At 35.9% G+C, this 18,897-nt stretch overlaps 1 protein-coding gene across 12 annotated transcripts in view; it reads left to right on the top strand.

The window, feature by feature from the left end:
* EPB41L2 (erythrocyte membrane protein band 4.1 like 2) overlaps window positions 1-18,897 on the top strand; it is a 100,501-nt gene that overhangs the window by 38,643 nt on the left and 42,961 nt on the right. For all 12 annotated transcript variants that reach the window (XM_031610479.2, XM_090135797.1, XM_031610473.2 and 9 more), the window contains 3 exons: window positions 1,637-2,109; window positions 3,286-3,471; window positions 17,020-17,124. In XM_031610479.2, coding sequence (XP_031466339.2) covers window positions 1,651-2,109; window positions 3,286-3,471; window positions 17,020-17,124 — 750 coding nt within the window. In that variant the 5' untranslated portion in view covers window positions 1,637-1,650. The remainder of the gene's footprint in view (window positions 1-1,636; window positions 2,110-3,285; window positions 3,472-17,019; window positions 17,125-18,897) is intronic.

Genomic DNA, 18,897 nt, shown 5'->3' on the forward strand with positions numbered 1-18,897 from the left:
ATATAAAGACTGGCAATGAGGCTACTACACTGAAAATGAGCTGATAATATTGAATTAAGAAGCAGTTTGGATGGAATTGTAAGGATAAAGGTTGATTTTATTTTTTTTTTTCCAGTTGGCTCATGTTTCTAAGAAGTATTTTCAGCAGGAGATATCGTTGGAGAGGCATATATCATAACATAGTTTTAGGTGTCTAATCACTAGCACTGTTACAGAAAGTTTTTCTGTAAACTATTAAGCTTTCAAATCTTTTTTTTGTCTGTAGGATAGAGGGTTGTTCTTAATATTCTGCCCATCAGTACTTTATCTTCTAATCTTACAAAGGGGACAGTTGACAGCTTAAGATCAGTTTAGGCCCAGCTCCAATGGTCTTGTTGTGGCATAGGAACTGTTTGACTCTGTCAGAGTTCTTTGTCATGGGACTGTTGCTGAGACAAAAAATTAAAATCTGCAGCAGTCTGTCCCTTTAGTCTGTACAGTTAACCTCTTACCACCTTCAGTATGTAAAGGCTGAGGTTTTGGTTCAATTGCTAAAAATAATCTTAATTGTTTGAAAATAAGTACTTGGATTTCATATTTGTAGGCATTTTCATGTGGGTTATTTGTTCAAAACTTTAAAAAATTGTTCAGTCATTCTCCACATTATCCACGTTCTCCATCTTTAATTTTCAGTATCATCAATTTCTGTGGGAGTTCTTAAAAATGAAGTTAGTCTGAGCTTTTTAGATTCAGTAATCAAAGTACATCTGTTTGTATGTACGGTCTTCTATATGTATAAATACAGAGAGATGCAGGTTCCAACAGGATAACTGTTCTGTTGCTGTTCTTTGAGGAGTTGTTTTACTATAGATGAGTGCTTTATTGGAAGCTGCATACTGTAAATGCTGTATGATGTTATTAAACAAATTCTATTTATGCTTTCCTAAGGATCGTAGAATTAAACAATGAAATAACGTTCTCTGGTTCCTGATTCATTTCTTTGAGTTCAAAGAATTCTTTCAGTTTTTACAATTGTTAAACCATGTTAACAATGACCAACAAGTGTATCATCTCCTGAGATTGTTTCTTGTTCTTCAGACCTCAGTAATCTTTCCACTTGACTGGCTGCCTAAGGTTCTACTTTCCTTTTTGCTGCAAGACTCTTAAGCTCATTCATATTGGTTATTTCAAAATAAAGAATATACTTAATTTTACCTTGTGGTACAAAGGTGGTATGTTAGGGAGAAATCTGCATCTTTTAGCAGCCTTATGATTAGAGAGGGGAAAGTACTTAGTACAGTTGTGCTATTCAGTAAGAGCAAATGCAAGTTCACAATGCCTCTTTAGGAAGGGAAGAAAACATGCAGTTGATGTTTGGGCAGGTGAATTTTGAGTATGATCATATTGCACTTTCAGAGTAGCAAAGCAGCAAAATCTAGTACTACACACCAAGGGATAAGAGTGTTGATTTTTAGCTGATTTTTGGAAAAATAACAAATGTTAATAATAAAGATCATTTTCATGTTCTATTACAGTATTGTTTGTTTTCAATTTCATCTGTTGTAGACTATTGCTACAAATGACTGTGAATGTGTCAGTAAAAGTAGTGATGCTACATAATGCTATTTTTATTGTTGCATTTTTATTTGTTTTTTAGTTTAAGCTGTGACAATGACAACTGAAGTTGGCTCAGAGACAGAAGTAAAGAAAGATTCTGAGCAGGTGGGACAAGACAAAGCCAAGGGCAAGCCTGAAGAAGCCTCAGAAACTCCAGGAAATGATAAGTCCAGGAAAGCATCCTCTGAAGAGACTCAAGATTCTCCTGTCCCAGCACCGACCAGCCCTAGTAGCCCAAGTAGCCAGAAGAAGGAAAAAGATTCATCTGAAAGCAAGGGTATTTCTCGTTTCCTTCCTCCCTGGCTTAAAAAACAAAAATCCTATACCTTGGCAGAACCCAAAGATGAGGCTAAGAAAAGAGCAACAGGGGAAGAACAAGCACCTGAAGAAGGTGAAAGCCATCCATCCGAGGGGGTGGCTCAGCCAAAAAGGAGCTTAGAAACAGTGGCTGAAAATAATGCTAAAGGAGATGACAAAGAAGAAAAACACTCTGTTAGTAGTGCAGAAACACAGGTAAGTGTGAGAGTGTGTATGAATGTTTTGGAACAATTCTGAGGAGGTGGGGGGCTACTTCATGATGTATGTAATCTGTGTGAGACTTTGTTGGTATCATATAAGGAAAAAAAATGGCAGTTACTGTCACTTTGTGAAATAGGGTTGGTATGAGTAAGCTCCTCAGCACAATAGTTACTTATTTGGCTCAAGCTGTTTTAGCTGTAACTTTAGCATAACATCATCCTTTGGCATAGTCCAAAGGGATAGTGAACTGACTATTACAGTAGCAATGAGAAGGGATAAGAGGAGAAGCTTCTTAACCAGATTTGCCTCTGAAGCCTTTGTATTGCACAAATAGCTCCTTAGTGACTTAATCCATTTGTTATCTGTTCTGGTTATCTCAGAGTCCTTAGATGTCAATCTTTTGTTATACTTAACCTTAAACCATTCTTGTAGCTATTGCTCTTATTGATTTGCTCTAGGAATCTGGTACTGAGTTTGAAAGCAAGCACCATATTCTGCAGTGTTTCTGAGTCCTGATGTGCACAAGTTGTTTCAGTTCTTAAACCTCAAACCTCACATTCTCTAGGGCCACAGTGGTGATTAAGGACATAAAGAATCTTTCATAGGAGGAGATTCTGAAAGAGCTGGAATGCTTCAGCCTGGAAAGAAGAGTAGGGAAAATCAATGTATCTGAAGGGAGGAAATGAAGGGGTGAGACTCTTCTGTGTGGTATGCAGAGAAATGACAAGAGGCAATAGGTGCAGATTAGCTGTAGTGGTGGTCTGTCAGTGAAAATACTGAAAATCCTGCTGGAAACAGTCCTGGGCAAACTGCTGTAGTTCCCTCTGCTTGAGCAGGAATACTGGACTAGATCAAAAGTTACTTTCTAACCTGGAGTTTAAAAAGAAACTTTTTTTAGTTTAAAGCAAAGAAACAAAAAACCCTAGTGTATAAAGAAGGAAAAAAGGCACATTCTATGATTTCAGAACAAGAACAGAAAACCTTTTTTCAGTATCAGGCCAAATAGACCTCAGTGCTTACACAGGTTGTGGTTCTTCCAATGTATGCATAAATTTTATTAAGGCTTAATTTCTGAATTAGTGGCTTCTAAAAGAAATGAACAGGATAAGAAAAAGGTCCTCTTTCATGAGCTTGAATTATCACAGAATTGTTTAACTGTATTTTATGTAGCCTGCCAAAGAAGATGGTAAAGAAATTGAAGTAGAAAAGGTTGCAGAAGAAAAAGAAAAGGAAAAAAGGGAGACAAAAGAAGTGCAGACAGCTGAAAGTATTCCTCAGAAGCCTCCTAAGAAAATTAAAACTGTGCAGTGTAAGGTGGTGCTCCTGGATGGCACAGAATACAACTGTGATCTAGAGGTAAGGTATTAAGTCTTTATATAGAGCTCTCTTTATAGAGAAAAAGGAAATGCTTTCATTTCATTTTGAGTTTAGCGAGTATATTTTTATGTGTCTAATTAACACATTACAAGGTTGCATTCCCACTGCTATCGCTAAGGCTCAGTTAACTGTTCCTTTTTGAACTTGATTTCTATTTTGTCCTTAAAAAATGCACTATGTGTTATGTGCAAAGTGTAACACTGTGTTATACTAGCAAAGAAGATAAAGTGCAATTAACAAAACAGTTTGAGCTACCCAGTGATCACCTCTGAGAAGTTGTGTTTTCTGTTGTATTTGTGTTTTGGTTGAAGGTTTTCCACAGTGTGGTGTCACATACATTAGTAAAGTTGCCTTGAGTTCATTAGTTTCAATTAAAATAATAATCTCAGCTGGATATATATTTTAAAAAAAAATTGCTTCAAAATAGAATTCTGTTATAAGTTTAAAATACATGCTTTTGTATTTAAAAATTTTCAAGTACCAAAACTTCACAGCTGCATGGATATTTACAAATATAAATCGCTGGATTAGACATTGTATACATTTGTCTGTTAAATCTGACTGAAGATCACTGGCAGAAAGTAAGCTTACTGGAAAACAGCTTCTTGGCTTTTATAGCTTTGACATCCTCTGAATATTCTCTTTCAGTCTGATCATAGTCTCCAAACTTCAAGTCCAACAGAAGTTGTTTAATATTTTAGATCAAAGTTTAATAGTGAGACATAAAATTATATGAGAGGAAGAACAAAGTTGCATTCCAAATTTTCTGTCAGTGAGATAATTTGAAGTGTATACTCTCAAATTTAATAGACTTTATAATTTTAGATACAAAAATGGGTAGCTATGACTGGGTTCAGAGGATGTGAATTCAGAAAATGTTTTTTTCCCCTCAGTGCATGACTAGATTGCAGATGCTTGATCTGTTTAATTCCTTTTTGCTCTGTTTATATATTTTTACTGTCCTTCATTCTACACTATGAATATTTAGAATGCCTCAAATCAGTCACTTTTTCCCTTTTTTTCTTTCCACTCAGTACTCATTTTGGTCTGAAATGCCAGAATCCGGTCAATTTTTCTTCATTTTATCACTGTTTTATTGCTGTCTTACCATAACTAGTTGTAAATCTTACTCTTTAAAAATAGCTTACATGTGTGCTTGGGTGACTGATAACATGACAGTGCTCTTCACCTTTCTTTACTGTAAGTGGTAAAGGAAAGGATGCCATTTATACTCGTGTTGATAATTATCATATGCTCATACTTGATTCTTTTGAATATGCCAGTTTTCTTGTTAATTCTTTGAACTTGTTTTAGTGTTGAGCAGATGTTATTAGTTTCTCATAGTTGTTGAAGTATCAGCAGTGACTGTGTTTGAATCTCCAGATCTACATGCATCACCTATAAGCAACAGTACATGCATTCAAGAATTAACAGGGCAAAAAGCTCCTATGTATATGAAAAACAGAACTCACAAAAGCAGAGGGAATGACAAAGATTTTAAGGGCAAATCTTTATCTTCTCTGGAGTAAATTGTTGTGTTTGCCTCTCACTTTCTTCTTCATGGTGACTTAAGTTCAATGAATAGAATAATCAACAGAATAGTACATGCACTCCTAATATTTCTAAGGGGGAATTCCTCTGTAGAATTAATAGTAATTTATGCCTCCTATACTAATCAGAACAGTTCCTCTCAATCATGTTCTTTAAGCCACAACCTAAGGAAACTCTAAAAGAACATGTTTCAAAAACACTCTGGTTTTAGGAAGTATTAAACTTCCAGTGCAGGGTGTGTGTGTTTGTTTTCTGCCTGAAGGGATGGAAGTTTGTTGCTGAGTTTATGCTCAGATTTCTTTCTAGAAATAGCTACTTTGAAGGAGACAACAACTATTATGAGTGTGTTCCCAGAGCAAACAATATTTTTATTCAAAAAAAATTCATCAGTAAGTCTGTAGTTTGTATTTGGTGCAGCAGTGCTCACGGCTAAGTCTGATAGAAGGTTTTTCAGCTTTTCCAGCTTGTTCCTTACTTTTTCACTTAGATTAGTGGGCAAATTATGGATGCTATTAATGGTTTGATTTAAGGGGCAGATTCAAACTAAAATGCTTGTTTTTACATTAACATAAACGTTGTAAAATGCATTTGTATGAGACTGAAAGATTCCATGACTTCAGAAAGTGATTATATACATCTTAAGAGGAAATATCTGTATGGGGACATTAACCAGAAATACACTTTGGGATCAGGAAAGCCTAGAGCTGAGGATTCTAGGGATTTAGAGACTATATAACTGTTTCTACATGTGATACCTATTATCCTACATTAGCTGTAGGGTACTGGTCTAGACAGAGCTTTTATGTTTGAGATTCTTTTATTTTAATAAGTTCTGGTTAAGTAAGGTAGCAAATAGATCTGATCAGCAGATTACTGCAGGTTAATGCTGTCTCCCTAAAGATAGCAGTTGCTTTAGTGCAAAGGCTTGGAAGGCTGTTTTCTGTTATGACAAAGAGGACTCTAGCTATTTTCTTCAGTTCCTGTATACAAAGCTACTTGAAATCTACAAAGAGAACCAATCCTCCATCTTTGACTAGTTTTGGTTAGACTCATGTTAGGGTTCCTGGGAAACCAAGCAGGCTTTTTTGGTAAAATCAAACCAACCTCCAAATGCATAAAAGATGGACATCTCTCCAGCAGCACTGACTGTGTGTGATGTGTGAACTGCATGGCCATGCCGTGCAGCTGGAACTCCAGATACAGTGTTCATCTCTTAAGTAGATTGTCATGGTTTTGGTTTTTTTTAACCAGTACTCTTCTTCACAAATATAATGAAGTTATTTCCATGTAAAATAATGTCCGCAATTCACTGAGATGTTAGTCTGAAGCAGGAGTAACTATACTGAAGCTTTTAACTACTCACAACTTGTATATAGGTTGAGCATGCTGAGGGCCATGCTCACAGAGTGGCTTTTGTATGATCTGCAGCTAAAGGAGTTAGTAAGATCATCAGTCACTGCCAGTTATGTTGGAAGATGCATGCATCTGAAATTAACTGGTGGCAGGTTGGTACAATACCTCAGGAGGACATTCCTATGAATAAGTCTGGGAACATTTCTCTTGTTGTCTCTGCAGGTGTACAGTATGTCCCCTGCATTGTATAAATAGCTCACAGGCTTATCCCTGGCCTAATCAATTAAAACTAACGTAATAAAAATATGAAGAAATTAAGTGAATTTAATGTACTTAACCATTGTTTTGAGTCTGAACAAATCTGTGTTATAGTAGGACAAGTATTAGGCAAGATGATGCTGGGTTAACTTTCTTCACAGGAGATTTCAAATTTGTATTTGGCTTACTGTGCTGTCTTGTTCCAGAATGTACACCTGTCTGTTTTCAATTCCTCTACCTTGCTTTTTGTTCTGGGTCTGTGTTTGCAGGGTTGATCTCCCTTGGTTGATTATAGTAGTACTGTAGGCCTGACCTGTACTGCACTATCATCACTATGTAGGAGCTGCTAAGCAGACTTTTTGACACTTCCGTATTTCTCTTTAAATGATGGGAACTTATTTACTAGATTGTGAAGGCCTTCCTCTTATCCTTTTAGCCTCCATCTGCTAGCCTTTTGCTTTTTTTCTGCTGTATCACATTCCAAAGTCTCCTTCAGTCAGCCTCTACATGATGGTTTTGTGGGTCTCTTTGAACTGTGCAGTCAAAAGCTACATCGTTTCCCCTGTATCCTCTCTTTTCATTAGGTTTCCCAGTAGTTTAATTACATACTGTGCAATATTTTATAATTTTATAATATACTTCTATTATATTTTCTAATAAAATATTACATGGATGCTATTCAGCTGTCTTTTTGGATCTTTTGAAACTAAGAGGAAACTGGAGAAACATTGTTCTTAAGACTTCAAGAATTTTCATCATGTCTTAGTTTTATTTTATTTCTTAGCGTGTTTTTCTTCAAACCTCTTCTCCAATAAACTTTACATATCAGCACAGAAATGCATATTCGTTGTCTGACAATATGAAATTCTCTCTGGTACTATTTGACTGTAGTTTGTAGATATTTTGGTTTTAGTCAGTGATAGTGCAAGCTTGCTTAAATAATATTCATCAGGTAAGACCTATTCTTCCTACTCCTGATGTTAAAACCAAACAATTTCAGTCTATTTCTGAAGTAAAATTTTTCAGCTGTCTGTGGATCTCTCCCTAATAATGTAAAATGTACGCTACTTAAACATAACCCAAGTTCAACTGGTGGAAAAGCTGTAGTGAGGCCATCACTGGTGTTAGTCATCAACCTGATTTTTGTGCTTTGTCAGCAGAAGAAAGTTTTATTGCAATAGAACATGAACATGAAAAATACTCTACAAAATAATTGCTCTCTGGCAAAAAAAAAATTGTGTAGGTCTATGCATACTTATATTCTGAAGTAGCAGGAACTTTGTCCCTAAGAGTTCTTAAATGTTTAATACATATATTTGTACTTATATATGTACATACAATCTCTGCAGTATTTATTACTTATATATTTTCCATAAATATTTAAGAATTGATATGGATGGTGTAATAAGGTGACTCTGCAGTTGTTTTCACATAAGCCAAGATGTTTGAATCTGAATCGTATCTCTGTATTAATTGAGGATTATGAATGTGAACTTCCTGGGCCTTTTCACCATCCAATAATGAGATGTCATAAAACAGAGGTTTTTTTTACCATACATTTAAGACATTTTACATCTACAACTCAAAGATAACTATCTGCAGTCTTTTCCAACTTTGATCCTATGATTCTAAGTCCTTTGTGAATCATTTAAATTGGTAAAGAAGATTCAGAATATTTGTTTTCTAATTATTTGTAGTAAATGGTCTCTGTATCTTGCTTCTACAGAAGCAAAAAATTAAGGAGGGAAGCAAAATGGAAACAGAAACAATCTGTCATGATTTTTTGGATCGTACTGAGGGAATCTGAGGACTGCTGACTGCAGTTTTACAAATCAGTTTTTTTCAATATATGAAGAGCTTTTATAATTCTTCTACTGTACATACTGTACATACAAGATATTACAATTATCAGCTGCTTCAACTGATAACTGAAACTTCAGCTTCTTTTCTCTGCAGTGATCTTAGATGAGTTTCTGGTACTGGTCCTTTCTTTACTCTTCCTTTTAGTTTTTAGTGTTTTTGTAAATGTTGATTTATTTCTGCTTTAGAAAGTAATAGTATGAAATAATGGAAGATTTAAAAAGTCAGTAAACAATCTCTGCACTCCAAACAACTACAAAGCTTGTTGGTTTTCCATGGTTGATTCTTCATCTAATCCAATTTTTGTTTGGAGTGATCTTCTTTGTCCAGGACTTTCCTGCTGCCTTCTCACAGAATCATATAATGGGCTGGGTTGAAAAGGACCACAACAATCATCGAGTTTCAACCCCCCTGCTATGTGCAGGGTTTCCAACCACTAGATCAGAATGTTCTTACAGTATACCGTAAACAAACTTCATTATTTTTTTTTTGTTAGCTGCATTTCTGTAAATATATTGATTTGTTAGTAAGGAAATTAAAACTGGAAACATACAATTACAAAGACAAGGTTGTTTTACAGACCAGAAAACAGTATTTTTCTAATTACCATCTTAAATCTTCATCAATCTTCATCATAAAAGTAATTAATGACCAGCATACACGAAGAGCATCCTTGGCTACTTTCTATTTGGTGGCTTAACTGGGAGTAGGGCTGTGATATATCAGAGGACTGTGCTTCTGTCCAGAGGGACCTGGACAGTCTCTAGGACTGGGCAGAGAGGATTCCGGTGTGGAAGAAGTCTTGCACCTTTTAGGGGGAATTATCACATTGTTACTTGTGGGGGAAGCTGACAATAGCCCATTAATGTGCCTCCTGGTGACAGGAGGTCCCAGGGTGCAGTAAGAAGAATGTAGTTTCAGGGAAATGATAGTCCTTCCTCGCTGCTCAATGCTGGAGAGACAGATGGAGTGCTGGGTTTGATTCTCGAACATAAGAAAGTTTTGGGCACACTGGGGCAAGTCAATGAAGGGGTCCACAACATTGATTAAGGTCCTGGAGCTCTGATGTGCAAAGAGGAGCTCATAGAGGTGGAACTGTTTCAGCTGGAGAAGAGAAGGCTCGGCATCTTTAATACACTGTATAAATAACTGATGGGGGTAAAAGTAAAGAAAATGCAGCTACAGTCTCCTCGTGGTGCCCAAGGGTGAAATGAGAAGAAATGAATACAAACTGAAATAAAGGAAATCCCATTTAAACACATGAATGTGAGAATACATCAGTTATTAATGTGATCAAGCAGCAGGTGGAGTGGTCTGTATGACACGCAGAGTTACCATCCTTTAAAATATTCAAAATCTGAATGGCCAAGATCTTTACCAACTTACTCTGAGCAGAAGTGTTAGACTAGATGTCCAGATGTCCCTTCCAAGCTCAACTAATATCTAAGAAACCTGTCTCCTTCACTGTGGTAGCAGCATAACGAATAGTCAGTTAACATTGGCTTTTTAAAGTAGTGATTTAGCATTTGAAATATCAAACTGTTTCAGTGTCTTTGGCTATAATTTTTAGTTAAACTAGTGACAAGTAAATCTAAATAACACAGTTTTGCTTTCCTTACTCAGTTCTGCCTTCTCATAAAAGGCATCAACAATAGAGTCCATGAGGTGAGGGAAAAATTAGAAATAATAGAATCATCATAGAATTACAGGATGGTTTGGGTTGGAAGGGACCTTTAAGATAACCTAGTTCTAACCCCCTTCTAGAATCCGGGATGCTCCCCACTAGACCAGGTTGCTCAAAAGCCCATCCAGCCTTACTAAGAATTCTTTTTAAAGTCCTATTTCCTCCAATCAAATAGCTTGTCTCTTTGTCTTTCTTTCTGTATTTCAATGGAAAACATAGGTTTTTTTTTTACAGGTGATTATTTTGGGAGCATAAGAAAAATGAAAATGCTGACTTGCTCATAAAGAAGACTGGGGAAAAGCTGTATTCTCAGCTTACTAATTAGTATTGCTTGTCCAAAGGTATTCTGGTATGATCTTTCTAGGGAAGAAAATCTCTAAATTGTCTCTCTTTTGAGAGAGGCAATAGTGATTGCTCATGTTGTTTGAAGAAATGCACTTTCCAAATTGAAGTCTATTCATCAGGCCTATGCATTTGATTTCCATGTAGCCTTCTTATTTTATACGTGATCTTAGAGAAAATTTCTTAAAATTTTTCTTAGAGATTCTTAATACTATCAATTGGAGAGAATAATGAAGAAGCAAAGGAATAGTTTGGAAGTTTTGTTTTCAGCCTGTTGTATCTTGGAGCTATCTGTTATGATTTGCTATGTAGCGTGCAATATTAGCTTATGAGCTGCCTTTATGGTTCTGTTAACACGTTATTCTTTAAGTGGCTGTTCGTACAAAGCTTAACTTTTTGGGTTATAACACACAAATAATGGCAAATTGTGAAGGCCTTCCTTCAAAGGCTACGTCCAGTATCACAGTGTTTAACACTCTTCAGTGCTTGAGACGGATATATCTAATTCTATTTCTTCAAATACTTCATAAATTGTTTTATGCACGGAAAAATTAATTATAAGCAGCATGAACTTTATTTACATATAGTTGTAGCTGCTTGCATATGGTATCATAAGTAAATGTTTCTGGGAAGCTGATAGTTCTTAACTGAAGAAAAAAACTGGCTGCTATTCTATCCAGAATAATGTTTTTAATTTTAATTTTGTTTTTAAATTGTTTAATTTCATTGCTTTTCAGTAGGCATTCTACGCTTCATTATTAAAAGTCAAAAACATCTTTTAATGCACAGTAGTATTAAACATGGCAAGAAAGTACTGTTTTATTTGTAAATGATTTTCAGAAATCTCTTTTATTAAGCACCTGTCACCCACCGCAGCACAATTAGGGTGAATTTCAAGGGCTAAAATAAGAGATGTGCCATTTGCTGAGGTGAAAATCCAATGCGTCTGTGACAATAACTAGAAGACAACAGCAGTATCTAGCTTGTAGTGTCTTGCCAGCTCTTCCATTCGTTGGTTTTGCAGCAGAGCAGCAATTTGTGAAAGTTTGGGGGATTTGGTTTTATTATGGAGTTTGGTATCAGGCATACGTTATGACTAATGTTGAAACTTATTTCTATTTACAGAGTCAAAATAGGGCTGCTCTTTAAATCCTTATCGAAAAAGCAAATGTTAATGCTTATCAACGTTAATATGGAAATGTTAATGCTACATTATATTCAAGTGAAAGGCAGTCGTAGAAGTAGATTTTGCACAGTGGAGTCACTCAAAATTTTTGTGGAATTTTCAGAAATGAGTTGAATGTTGGGAGCAAATATTTATAATGAATTCTATGAAATCTATGTACCATCAGAATTAAAAAATTGATAGTATAAATTACAGTGTAGTTAGTTACATACACTTAGTTAAATTGGTAAAGATTAAAACGATTTTACATTTTGTTCTAACGTGAATTTTTTTAGTTCTTTGAATGTATTAGGTAATATGCAAACTTAGCCTTTATGGAGTGAATACAATTGTGATTTATTACATTATAAAATCTTGTTAAAATTAAGTTGGTGTAACTTCTGCATAAAATACTTCCGTCTTGAAATCTATAATTGAATCAAAAGATTATGTGACAAGTGGAATGCATTGAGAGAAACCTTTAAGTAAAGAGAATCCTAATTATTTCTTGTTCTGTGATAAAATGCTTCTGAAAGCTAATTTCTCAATATGTCATCTGTAACACATTGTCATCTGCTGGTGAGAGCCACAGAATAGAAGTTGATTGGAGGTGTTGAGCTAGAAAAAGTAGAAAAAACATTAACATATTGAGTTACCAAACTTATATTAGAAATTGCTTATGGAAAGAAAAAAGTTCACTTTCAGCAAATCAGCATATTTTCACTTTTTTAAGAAGCTGTCTAGTGTTCTACTATGAAATTATTTTTTCTGGCTTTTTTGGCTTGTTTTTACGTGTCTTTCTTGTTGCCCAAGGCATGTCTGTCATGAAAGTTGTTTGGTTTCTAACATAAAGTACATCTCAGATATTTCTTTTTTGATGGTTGCTTTTTAAATTAATTTATCACCTTTGTTCTTTTGCCTTTAGAGCTTATTTTGTCTTACAAGATCTGACTGGTATCAGCTTGCCAATATGACCTTAGCTGAATCCATAATTCTTTTTATCAAGAGCTTTTTAAACAGATATTTCAGCTTCTTTGGTGATGCTTTCCTTCATTATTTTTTTCTATCTATACTTTATTACCTTGCTTTCATAGATGCAAATTGGAAGGACTTGGTTCATAGCCTATTTTTTTAGCATAGCTTCTAAAATTAACTTGTCTGAACACCGGTGTTCAGACAGTGCTTACAGTACTCTACTGTCCTCCAGAAGTGTAATGAGGATAAGCCTTGTACCAAATGAAATCTATTCCTCCATTCATTTTAATTTGATACTCTTGCTGTGGTGTTTTGTGGTCTTTGAATTTGCAAAAATTAATCTGTTGTCAATTCCATCATCAGCATCTCTGCTATTTGATCTGAGAAATTAAAAACTTTAAGCAGCATTAGTGCGCTAGTGTTAAAAGCTTTGATACCAGGCACTCTCCAAACCTCATTGTGGCCTTCCAGTACTTGAAAGGAGCATACAAAAAGGAGGGGGAATGAGAGTGGATAGTGATAGGACAAGGGGGAATGATTTTAAACTGAAACAGGGAAGGTTTAGGTTAGATACAAGGAGGAAGTTCTTCACACAGAGGGTGGTGATGCACTGGAACAGGTTGCCAAGGAGGTTGTGGATGCCCCATCCCTGGAGGCATTCAAGGCCAGGCTGGATGTCGCTCTGGGCAGCCTGGTCTGTTGGTTGGTGACCCTGCACATAGCAGGGGGTTGAAACTAGATGATCATTGTGGTCCTTTTCAACACAGGTCATTCTATGATCATATTGTGAGGAAATACTACACTAAAGAAAATGAGTTATAGTATATGCATATATGGAGAACGTGAACAATTTAGTACGTTCTTTTAATCTTAAGAATATCACAGCTCTTAAAGATAACATCCATGTATCCTCAGATTCTTAATAGATAACTGTGAACGACTGCAGAGGACGAAAGAGGAAGAAGCTATTGTTTGACTAGTTTGGGAGGAGCATGACTTAAAAGAACTTTCATAGGTTGTGAACTGTTAGTAACGTTCAGTTACATTTTATTACTTCCTTTAATGTGAGTTAAGTTCACTCATAGGAATAGCAGCTTGGGACAGAGGTTTGTGAAAACGTGAAGATGAAAGATGTCTAGCAGAGTTTGTCAGAAGTCACTGAATTGCTGTACTTCCTTGAAATGAGAAATATATGCATGGCCATAGCATCGTAAATTCATTTTTAATAGTGTAATATTTGTGAGATGTAATAGCAGTTTAATTTTAATTTGAGTGAGCAGACTGCTGTAATGCTTGAGATAAGGAAACTACATGATCTAGGGAACAATTTTTTTTATTTTTTAGCATAATGCAAATTATCTCATTTTGACCAACTCCTTTCCTGATAATTGACATCTTAGAGCACAGGTGCAAGTTCTCAGTCTCTTAGGGTGACACATTCTTCTTGCTTAGATGAAGTGAAAATAAAAGAAAATAGGCTTTTTCTTTCTACAGTACATTAGGTAGTTGCAAGGAAACTTCTTAAATAGATTTGGGATCTGTGACAGTCTTATTCAGATTTTCTTCTGTGAATGTAATGTGGGTTTTAGTAGGAGTAGCAGTTTAAATAAAAAGAAATGCTAACTGAACAATGGCTGCTAGTTAGAAGGAAATGAAGATCATACTGTGTTTGTTTACTGCATTCACCCAGCAGTCTAATTAAATATTTATAACAAAAAGCATTTAAAGGATGCCAGCACTGACCGCATTTTATGCACGTATGAACAACTGAAATGTATTGGAGTTGACATACGGGTTCTTTGGTTACTTAGTTTGCTTATATGAAATAAATCTGTGTAGCCTTAGTGTACAGTTAGATAATGTTTTAACCCTGAGTAAAGACAGGTATGATTGAACTTGATATGGAATAGATGTTTAATTATCGTTGGGTTTTATTTGCAAATCTTCATTTTTTGACTGCTGTGATGCGTAGTTCAGCATTTGAATAAACCCAACTGGTCTGCCTGAAGTAAGAATATCTTTTATTTAGGAAAAGAAAAATCAGAATGAAATAATTTTGCCTGTTTTGAAAACTTTGCTCCAGATTCGATAATGTTTAAGTGTGAAGCTATCTCTAAGCCAGAAATGTACCTTGTGAGATCAGTCACCAGCACAGACTCCCAGGTCTGGTTTCCTTGACTCCAGTCCTTCCATCTTGCTGAGAAGGGGGAGCATGACAGCAGCCTGGGGGCACCTGGCAGCTGGCTGGGGTCAGCCCACCACTCTTGACTGTTACTAAGCTGAAGAGGGGGAAGCTGTAGAGAAAAGTGGCTACTTCAAACTGCTGGAGAAATAGTTACCTGTATTTCTGATAGGTAAAATCTGTGAAAGTACCAATCAGCCTTGAGGTTCCCAGCTCCCTTTTTTCAAAAGTGACTTGGACTTCTAAGATCCCCCGATGCTTTGTAACGCTTCAGCTACAAATTGTGCTTGTTTTATAATTGCATCTTACGAAAAATTTCTGATCTTCAAGACTGCAACGTCTGCTGAACAGTGCAGTCTTTAATTAAGTAGGGCTTTGGATTCTTGGGGAATAAAACAACGCCTTCACTATTTGCTCTGCGCATACCGTTTTCTCTGCCCTCCCAGCTTTAACATTTAGCGCAGCACCATGGAGCTGCAGTGAGAGGCACACTTGAGGAGCATTGTGAGCGCTCTGTCCCTGTCTGCGGGATACAATCACTTCAGTGTCACCAGGGCCTACACAGAGGCAGTTGATGGCGTTTCTTTGGAATTGTAGTAGTGTATGGCATCTACTGAAATCTGTACGATAAGCAAATGCAGAAATTCCTTTCGGCTGCCAGGCCTCTGAAAATGCCATGTTGTGGCCTTGCTGGTAAATGCCACAAATAGCTGAACAGTCATGTAGGTTCAAAAGGCGAAACTGCATGCCGTTCATGTTCAAATGTTCCACCAACAGGCTGTATTTTAACTGCAGAAAGAAATTCTGATCTTCCCTACCCCTGATTGTGTATTGTAAGCCAAATGATCTAAAGTGTTTTGCTTCTTATCGGCTGCTATCTCCAGTACAGTTTTTCCCCCTAAAACCTGGCACACAGAAACAGGACGTGGGCCAGTCGCTACCAGCAATAGGAAGACACGGGGTGACCTTGTTTACATTCCCACTTTCTAGTATGGAAATAACAGATAAAACTTCAGGACTAACTGCAATTTACTTAAGCTGTAATTCTTCAGAGCTGCAAAAAGCAGATGTTTTATGAGTAAAATAAAATTATATCTTTCATTACCATTATAAAATATCAGGCTGCAATATTGAAATTAGCATAAAATGAAAATGATTTTCTTTTTCTTTTTTTATTTTTAATGCCAGAGATTTGTTTGTTTTTGAGAATAAACTTCTCTAAGACCTTGTTTTTGAGTGTTTAATGGATTTTTTGGGTAACGAGAGTTAGATAAAAGGCAGCCTTCTTTATTTATGTTCTTCCTCTCAAAATCTCTATACAGTTTTGGCAGACCTGTTGATTATGCTCTGCTTGTTCTTGTATCTTGTTTCTACTAGTTTGATCACCTACTTTTATTGGACTACTCTGTTTTTTTGTTTCTTGAAGATGATGAAGGATTTTGGTTTTAATAGAACCATAGAATGGCTTGGTTTGGAAGGGACCTTAAAGACCATCCAGTTCCAATCCCCCCGTCATTCCAGTCCAGCCTGTCTTTGAACACCTTCAGGAATGGGATCCAGAACTTCTCTGGGCAATATATTCCAGTGGCTCACCACCTTCATATTACAGAACTTTTTCATGATATCTGATTTTCCCCTTTTCAATTTAAAAGTGTAACATGTTTTCTTGGAGTTTATATGTGATTCAGAAAAGTCATTGAGATGTAATACAAAAATGCTAGAAATGCAGAAACTAATTAAAATTAACACACTGGAAAGCTTCTTGATATTTAGAAGATATTAACCTAGAAACAGTTGTCTCACATAAAGTCTTTGATTATTTAAAAAATGAAGATCAAGAAAACCTAACTTAAGAACTATTTAGCAACAACTAAACGTGTGAAATAATTAAAATAAGAAATGGTACTGAATTTTCCTTGTACTTGCAAGTCAACTTTGCCAGTGAGTTGGAAAAGGAATGAAAATTTTTACTGTGATATCTATAGTTTTGAAAACTTTATTATGATTTTATCATAAGAAAGCTTACAGCTTTCTAACCCATTTTACAGATAATTTTAAGTTGTCCTGACTAATTGTATCTCCTTATTCAGCCTGTTTTATTGATGTTCATAAAATCAAGCATTTACTAATAGTACTTTTTTTTTATTATTTTTCCAGAAAAGAGCAAAAGGACAAATTCTATTTGACAAAGTGTGTGAGCATCTCAATTTACTGGAAAAGGACTATTTTGGGCTGTTGTTTTATGAGAATTCAGATCAGAAGGTAAGCCTGTATTAGAGTTTTGTTTTTCCCCAACATTGGTACTGACTGCAGTAGTTTAGTAAGGGATACTGTATTAAATATATACCCTTACAAACATTTGAGTAAACCATTTATAAGCTGTCAATTTTAGTGCACAGTAAAATTGTGTCAAGTACAAGATACTGCTGTGTATGTTAACGAAATTTCTATTTTTTACTTTGGGGTGGTAAATATTTGCATTTCCTGGAAAATAAATTAAACAATTCCTGGGCTTTATTTTGTTATAGTAATAAAATATTTTACCGTCCCCGCCGGTAAAGATAGGAAAACTCTTTGCCTTAACAGCCCAACAAACCTGCGAGTTTGTGAAGACATTCATTTGTTAGCCTTTTTAAAAATACAGACACACAAACAAATCTATGGATGATAAAATAATAAAAACAAACTGATCTTCTGTTTACCTTTCCAAGGATTTCACTGCTTCTTCTCATGTGTGCTTAATAATGCTCTGACAAATAATATAAAGGATATCTTGGCCCAAAGTCCAAAAATGTTAGGCCTTACAGTTACTTTTCATAGAATGATAAAAAATATCATCTAGTTCCAACCCTTCTGCCGTGGGTGGTGTTGCCAACCACTGGACCAGGCTCCCCAGGGCCCAGTCCAACCTGGCCTTTGAATTCCTCCAAGGATAGAGCATCCACAGCTTCTCTGGGCGAACTGTTCCAGTGCCTCACCACCCTCTGAGTAAAAATTCCTCATAGTATCTTATCTAAATCTCCCCTCTTTTAGTTTAAACCATTCCCCCTTCTCCTATTGCTATCTGCCCAAGTAAAAAGTCAGTCTCTCTCCTGTTTATAAGGTCCCGTTAATTACTGGAAGGCCCTGATGATGTCTCTCTGGAGCCTTCTCTCCAGGCTGAACAAGCCTAGCTCTCTCAATCTTTCTTCATTGGAGAGGTACTCCAGCCCCCTGAGCATCTCTGTGGCCTACCTCTGGACCCACTCCAACAGTTTCAAATCTTTCTTGTGGAAGCTCTATGCCTGAACGCAGTACTCCAGATAGGACCTCATGAGGGCCCAATTAAAACATCAAAAAATTTTCACTTGAAAAGATGAGACTGGAGCTAGTCTGTCTCCAATAACGTGTGCTAGTTTCAGTAATTAAGAGGGTATTTTGACATAAATGTGTTCAAATAGGTTATCTTCAGTTCCTTTTGGTAACATGTTTTCTTTCATCTTTTTACACTTGTTTTTGGTGAGCACATTTAGACTGATGAGTTGAGGAACATCTTAGATCAGCTGTTGGCGTTCATTCCACTAATTACTAAGAGCCAATTTAGCTTTTCCGTGCATCTGAATGTTTGTGGTTAGTAATGGACCAGCTGTTACTCTGTCCACAAACTGAAATATACCTGCAGTCATCTTTTCCATCATAAAGAACAGACTAATAATTGCAAATTGAAATGGAAAAAAATGTAATTCTTTTAATCTTCATTTCTGTTTTCATGGCAGGAAGTATCATTGCATGAGTATTAATTATTTCTAGTGAAGCTGTTTTTGCTTTTTTATTTTTATTACTTTGCATGAATTCTCATTTAATTTTTGTGTTCAAAATGAAATTTAATTTAGTGATCTGAATAAATCTGAGAACTTCAAAAACAGTTGTTTTCTGGACTTGCTTGCTTTGGAGCTTTTCTGTAAAGCATTGAACAAAACACTCAGGTCCTCTGTGTTAATGATTTCCCTGTATAAAATATTTTTATTTGGATATTGTATATTTTTGTTACTGATT

The sequence above is a fragment of the Phasianus colchicus genome, chromosome 2, assembly GCF_987193195.1.
Source record: "Phasianus colchicus chromosome 2, bPhaCol1.hap1.1, whole genome shotgun sequence".
In the NCBI taxonomy this organism is placed as follows: Eukaryota; Metazoa; Chordata; class Aves; order Galliformes; family Phasianidae; genus Phasianus; species Phasianus colchicus.